The following is a 6,712-nucleotide window of genomic DNA, read 5'->3' on the forward strand; positions in this document are numbered from 1 at the left end:
AAATGTTTGTCAACAACTGAAAGTGTCTCCTGCATTAGTCCCTGGTGGACTCTGGCAGAGGAACCTTAACGTTCCGTTATTCTGTTGACTGTGTCTGAACACGAGGACACTAGTGACTCCAGGGCACCATGAAGAACTCCCCCACATTGAGAACAGATGTTTGTACTTTTCTAACTGAGCACCATGGAGGATCTAACGCTGCTGAGACGTGCCGCTTTGTGAAAGCAGGTTTTCACACTCATCCGTGTCCTAACGGTGAACCTGGTGCACCAGGAGTCCCCTGTCCTTCTGTCCTTTGTGTCCTTTGTGTTCTGAGTTGACAGACGTTGCACAATGTTTTCACTCCGCGTGCAGGCGGGGGTTTATGTGACCGAGGTATTTATGACTCAGGAAACTTCCTCCTTCTCAGAAAGTGAAAGCAGCAGCTCGGCGCCCGGCGGCACTCGGGCTGCGGTCGGCTGCCAGGCAGGGCGTCACGGTGCAACCACCTCTGTCTTCGTCTCTCAATGTCGGAATCAAAGTTCTCGGAATTGGACGACTGACGGAGGACGTTTTCCCGACATGAAGTTTGAACTCTGATCTTCTGGAAATCAGCGGGTTGTGGACGGACAGAGCAGAACGATGAACGAGCACCTGATGAAAATACTGATTGTCGGCGACGCGGCCGTTGGGAAGACGTCCTTCGTGCATCGATACGTCAGCGGGCAGTTCAGCAAGACGTACAAGGCGACGGTGGGGGGTAAGGCCGGCGAAATCATCGTCTTCCTCTTTAAGAAATCTGAAGACTTTGCTCTTATGACTTCTGGTTAAACAGTTACTCTGCTCCTCCACGAGGACAGGAAGTCCTTCTGCTCCTGTTCTCTTTAAAAAACACCTGATAGTGACTGAATGAACAGTCGTCATGACAACAGCAGGACTGTAAGTGATCTTCCTCTAACGTCCAGATTATAGAGCTCTTCTTCCTCTAACGTCCAGATTATAGAGCCTCTTCCTCTAACATCCAGATTATAGAGCCTCTTCTTCCTCTAACGTCCAGATTATAGAGCCTCTTCTTCCTCTGACATCCAGATTATAGAGCCTCTTCTTCCTCTAATGTCCAGATTATAGAGCCTCTTCTTCCTCTAACGTCCAGATTATAATGTATCTTCCTCCTCTAACGTCCAGATTATAGAACCTCTTCCTCTAACGGGTCAGATTATAGAGCCTCTTCTTCCTCTAACATCCAGATTATAGAGCCTCTTCTTCCTCTAACGTCCAGATTATAGAGCCTCTTCTTCCTCTAACGTCCAGATTATAGAGCCTCTTCTTCCTCTAATGTCCAGATTATAGAGCCTCTTCTTCCTCTAACGTCCAGATTATAGAGCCTCTTCTTCCTCTAACGTCCAGATTATAGAGCCTCTTCTTCCTCTAACGTCCAGATTATAGAGCCTCTTCTTCCTCTAATGTCCAGATTATAGAGCCTCTTCTTCCTCTAACGTCCAGATTATAGAGCCTCTTCCTCCTCTAACGTCCAGATTATAGAGCCTCTTCTTCCTCTAACGTCCAGATTATAGAGCCTCTTCTTCCTCTAACATCCAGATTATAGAGCCTCTTCTTCCTCTAACGTCCAGATTATAGTGTATCTTCCTCCTCTAACATCCAGATTATAGAACCTCTTCCTCTAACGGGTCAGATTATAGAGCCTCTTCTTCCTCTAACATCCAGATTATAGAGCATCTTCCTCCTCTAACATCCAGATTATAGAGCACCTTCCTCCTCTAACGTCCAGATTATAGAGCCTCTCCCTCCTCTAACGTCCAGATTATAGAGCATCTTCCTCCTCTAACATCCAGATTATAGAGCATCTTCCTCCCATTATGTTGAGCTGAAGTTGGTTCCCTCTTCATTTCTTCATTTAAATTTTTTCAAACATGTGAATATAAACGTTCTATGTAATCACTCGACTTCCCGTCCCAGTGGATTTTTCGGTGAAGGTGCTTCAGTGGTCAGACAGAGAACGAGTCCGACTGCAAATCTGGGACATTGCAGGTAAGAGACATCGTTCAGTGAAGTGATGGACGGATGGACGGGGTGACTCTATGCTGAACTTGGCGTCCCTCCGGTCAGGCCAGGAGCGTTTCACCTCGATGACCAGGATCTACTACAAGGGGGCGCTGGGCTGTGTGCTGATGTTTGACGTCACCAACTCGTCCAGCTTCCGCCGGTGTCTCCAGTGGAAACTGGACCTGGACAACAAGGCCACGCTGCCCGGCGGAGCCGCCATCCCCTGCATCCTGCTGGCCAACAAGGTGAGGCAGGGCCTCTCACTCATGCATGATCCATCAGGAGGCCTTCAGGGACGAGCAGTGTTCCACTGGGCTGCTTCATAAACACTCTCAGTGATGTCTTTCAACATTTCCACGTCTTTAGCGAGCAGGGGAGGCTGGGACGGCGAAACGTGATAGAGAACGCCATGACATTTCAGCGGTTGCCCCCGCATGACTCACTTGCCCTTCTGCCCCGTCACAGTTTTATGTCTCTCCGCAGTGTGACCTGCCTGAGCGCGTGGTGTCGGCGGAAAGCATCGCCAAGTTCAGCAGGAGCAACGGCTTCGTCGCCTGGATGGAGACGTCCGTCAAAGACAACAAGAACATCGGCGACGCCATGAGGTTCAGTCACTCCTTCATGCACACGCCTCATTGTCCAATCGCTTGATGTGAAGTGAGGAATCATAGCAGCTGCATCTGCCACTACAGTAACGCCCCCTTCATTTTCAAGTGAAAACGCAACGGTGCTTGGAGCCACTGAGAACGCAACTTTTTGAAAACGCTCTGACTCCGTCTCCGTGGAAACCTTGTTTCCACGGAGACGAGGGAACATTGGGACTCAGTGTAGACGGTGGAAACGTTGCGACTGTGCGTACACAGCACGGCTGTAGTAAACAGTTCTTCTGCACATGCTCAGTAGAGCCAGTCAGAACCATGTCTCCTCCGTGGTGTCATGACTCCCAGGCCATGTTCCCCTGGACTTGGTACTTTTATTTTGACAGTCACCATAAAATCATTCCAACTTGTGGTCTGTCCACAATGTCTTCTGTGTGTGTGTGTGTGTGTGTGTGTGTGTGTGTGTGTGTGTGTGTGTGTGTGTGTGTGTGTGTGTGTGTGTGTGTGTGTGTGTGTGTGTGTGCTCTCAGTACTAAAACTAACAACAGCACCACCTAGTTGCCCCATGCGCTAACTACATCTTTTTCAGCGTTTCTGCTGTTTCCATGGAAACAAACATGGTTTTCAGAACGTTGCCATGTATGATGAAATGTTCTCAAACGAAAACACAAAAAAACATTTTCCCTTGAAACATTGTGGTGTAAACGGGCCGTCTGTTTGTCTTTGTGTTCAAATCAATAATGTGTGTGAAATATAGTGGGAAACGCCCGTTTTTACCTAGAAATTGTTCATTTGTGTGATTTGGGTCCGTTTTATTTCACTTTGTACGAGAACAGATTGTATAAGTGTTTCATGTTAAAACTTTTCAATGAGACAAGAAGTTTACCACTTTATTCACTTTATTCTCATTTCCCTTCAAATCTGCATTTTATCTTTTAAATTCAGTCTATGGAAGTCTGCACCATCTGACTTTAACTAGAATATTCTGTTAATTGTGTTAAATCAGTTATATGTGTTTTAAATCTAATGCTGTGCTGCAGGCAGGCCCTTTAAAAAGAGATCTTTATCTCAATGGGTTTTATTTCCTGGTGAAATAAAGGTTAATAATGATAATAATAATAATTTATTGTCCTTGTTAAAGGAAGAAGCTTAATACAAATGAAGCTCGACATGGTTTCTAAAAGAGTTTAGGTTTTGCCCGACCCATTTCAACCTTAAACTGGTCCTGACACTTTGAACGACCGAGACAAAGGCCGGTGGCGCGAAGGCAAATCTACCAGCGTCATGAGGTCAGTGGAGGTGATTCATGGTGACGCGGTGGACCTGGATCTTCTGTTTCAGGAGGTTGGTGCAGGAGATTCTGTCGGTTCAGCCCAGCGTGGACCCGCTGCCGCCCCGCCAGGAAGACGGCGTCGGTCTTCAGCCTCTCGACGGCGCCGGACGGAGCTGCTGCTGACGACTTCCTCCGATGACTCCAGTTCAACTATTGCATCATCTCTCCCACCCGTCATGTCTGCCAGCCGGCCGCCGCCATCTGCTCCCCGGGTCTTCACCCAACATCTAAAACTGGTGGAGCTCGTGAGAGCAGGAATCTGAAGCGCATAAATTAACACTATTCTGCAAAACACTTGTGTCACACATGAGAATCTGTTGTTAGGAAATCTAAAAGTTGATGAATCTTCAATCAAGAGTTTTATCACCTGAGAATCACGGCGATGAGGAAGCCGAAGGCCTGCTCACACGACTTCAAGTGAAAACGGAAAACTTTCTTTGTGTTTCTCTGCTTCTACGACAAACGGTGGTCGGAGCCGCTGGAACCATAACTTTTTATAAAATGGCTCCCAAGGTGGGACTTTTCGAAAATGATTCGACTCCATCGTCGTGTAAACGGGCGAAAACGCAACTTCCTGGAAACACTCAAATAGAGGAAGAGCCGCTATTGGTCGTAGTAACTGGTAGTTCTGCACATGCTCAGTAGAGACAATCAGAAGCGTGTTTCCTCTGTGGTGTCGCGACTCCCAGTTCACGTTCTCCTGGACTTGGTACTTTTATCTTAACGTAATAACAACCCAGCGTCAGAGCTCATTGTTCTCTGGTGTGTGTGTGTGTGTGTGTGTGTGTGTGTGTGTGTGTGTGTGTGTGTGTGTGTGTGCGCTTTCATTACAGAAACAAACAGCGCCTGCTGGTGGCCTATCACGGTAACTACATCATTTCCAGGCTTTGTGTGCCGTTGCCATATAAACGAACATCCTTTTCAAAACGTTGCAGCGTAAACGTGAAACTTTCCCGAAATGAAAAAAGCAATAACGATGTGTTTTCACTTGAAACGTTGTCATGGAAACGGGGCCCGAGTCACTTCGATATAAACCAGAAAGTAGCAGTTTTATGGTGTGTAGAACTCATTTTTAACTATTTTCCTCCCTCGGCATGTTTTTGTAACCGTCCAGAGTTTACTCTATTGAGGTATGTTGCCATGGTAACAAATACTGCAAGTAAACCTGACTATGGATAAGAGCTCAACATTGAGAACCAGTCTGGACACCACCACGAAGGCTGTCCAAAACTCCAGCAGGGCATTTTATTATTATTTTCATTATTGTGAGCTTAATTTGTTTTTTTTTAATGAAGGAAAAATGTCAAACAAAACGTATTTATTCAATCCTGAAAATGTCTGGAAAGAATCTAAACATAACACCACTGTTCCTAATCATTAAACATTTGGTAACGAGCAGAGGTCTAAATAAACTGTTGAATTTCAAAAATGTCTCTTTTGCTGTCTTTGGTGTTTTGGGGTTATTTATTGGCTTTTTGAACGTTCAGAACACACCCTGCCCCGTATCACTCTCAGCGGATCAGCGATTCACATTCCACACTGAAAACTCTTCATTGTAACCTGAACACATAAATGTGTGTGTGTGTGTGTGGGGGGTGCAGTAACAGGCTCCATACACTCCATCAGTCCCTACAGGAGGGAAAAGCAACCGTGAAAGAAAAGTTCCACCTTCTGGGCCGAGATAAAAACTTTACGGATGCGGTGGATCAGATCACCGGCGTCGGGTAAAACAGACGCCCCTAACAGTGGAGAAAGTTTTGCAAATACACTCACATCCGTTGTCGTTTAAACGGGGCCGGTGCTGGTCCGATTACAAAACAACGCTGCTGGGAGCCACTGAAAACCGTCTGAAACTCTGAATGCATCAGTTTAAAATAGCTCTCAGATGAGAGGAAAACACTTTTTCAGAGGCCTGAAATCTGTAAACAACTGCAATCCGAGGTGGAGGTGGAGGTGGAGGCAGAAACAGAAGGCTGACGGAGGGGAGGCCTCTCGGCGGGAGAACGAGGTGGAGGTGGAGGTGGAGGCAGAAACAGAAGGCTGACGGAGGGGAGGCCTCTCGGCGGGAGAACGAGGTGGAGGTGGAGGTGGAGGCAGAAACAGAAGGCTGACGGAGGGGAGGCCTCTCGGCGGGAGAACGAGGTGGAGGTGGAGGTGGAGGCAGAAACAGAAGGCTGACGGAGGGGAGGCCTCTCGGCGGGAGAACGAGGTGGAGGTGGAGGTGGAGGCAGAAACAGAAGGCTGACGGAGGGGAGGCCTCTCGGCGGGAGAACGAGGTGGAGGTGGAGGTGGAGGCAGAAACAGAAGGCTGACGGAGGGGAGGCCTCTCGGCGGGAGAACGAGGTGGAGGTGGAGGTGGAGGCAGAAACAGAAGGCTGACGGAGGGGAGGCCTCTCGGCGGGAGAACGAGGTGTGCAGCGTGCTCGGTACTCTGAGTCAGGCAGGCACATGGTGTCCTCATGCCAGTGGAGGCAAATGGTGAGTAGGTGCTGCTGGGCTTGTGTTTCTCCACGAGGATCTGCATGTGCACTGAGCTCGTCTTCCAGCCGGTCTGAATCCGGCCCAGCCGTTCCAGCAGGCTGCCGTGTTTCTGTTAGAAATGCCAACGCCTCATACTCATGCTGTCAGGGATTCATATTTATAGAGATTAAAGAAGCTTCTTTTCTCCTCACCAATTCCTGTTTGGCTTTTTTTCCAGTCCTTGGAACTTTTGTGGTCCACAACGACCACCAGAGCT

General features: G+C 48.0%; 1 protein-coding gene across 1 annotated transcript; it reads left to right on the forward strand.

Moving 5' to 3' along the window:
* The first annotated feature begins 356 nt into the window (after positions 1-356).
* On the forward strand, positions 357-5,399 carry LOC308113959 (ras-related protein Rab-7L1-like). Its single transcript, XM_080470547.1, has 5 exons — positions 357-739; positions 1,957-2,028; positions 2,107-2,288; positions 2,527-2,648; positions 3,984-5,399. The coding sequence occupies exons 1-5, from the start codon at positions 622-624 to the stop codon at positions 4,096-4,098; spliced, it is 609 nt and encodes a 202-aa protein (XP_080326673.1). The 5' UTR covers positions 357-621; the 3' UTR covers positions 4,099-5,399.
* Positions 5,400-6,712: the final 1,313 nt, after the last annotated feature.

This window comes from Lipophrys pholis (genome assembly GCF_963383615.2).
Source record: "Lipophrys pholis genome assembly, chromosome: 8".
NCBI classification, from domain to species: domain Eukaryota; kingdom Metazoa; phylum Chordata; class Actinopteri; order Blenniiformes; family Blenniidae; genus Lipophrys; species Lipophrys pholis.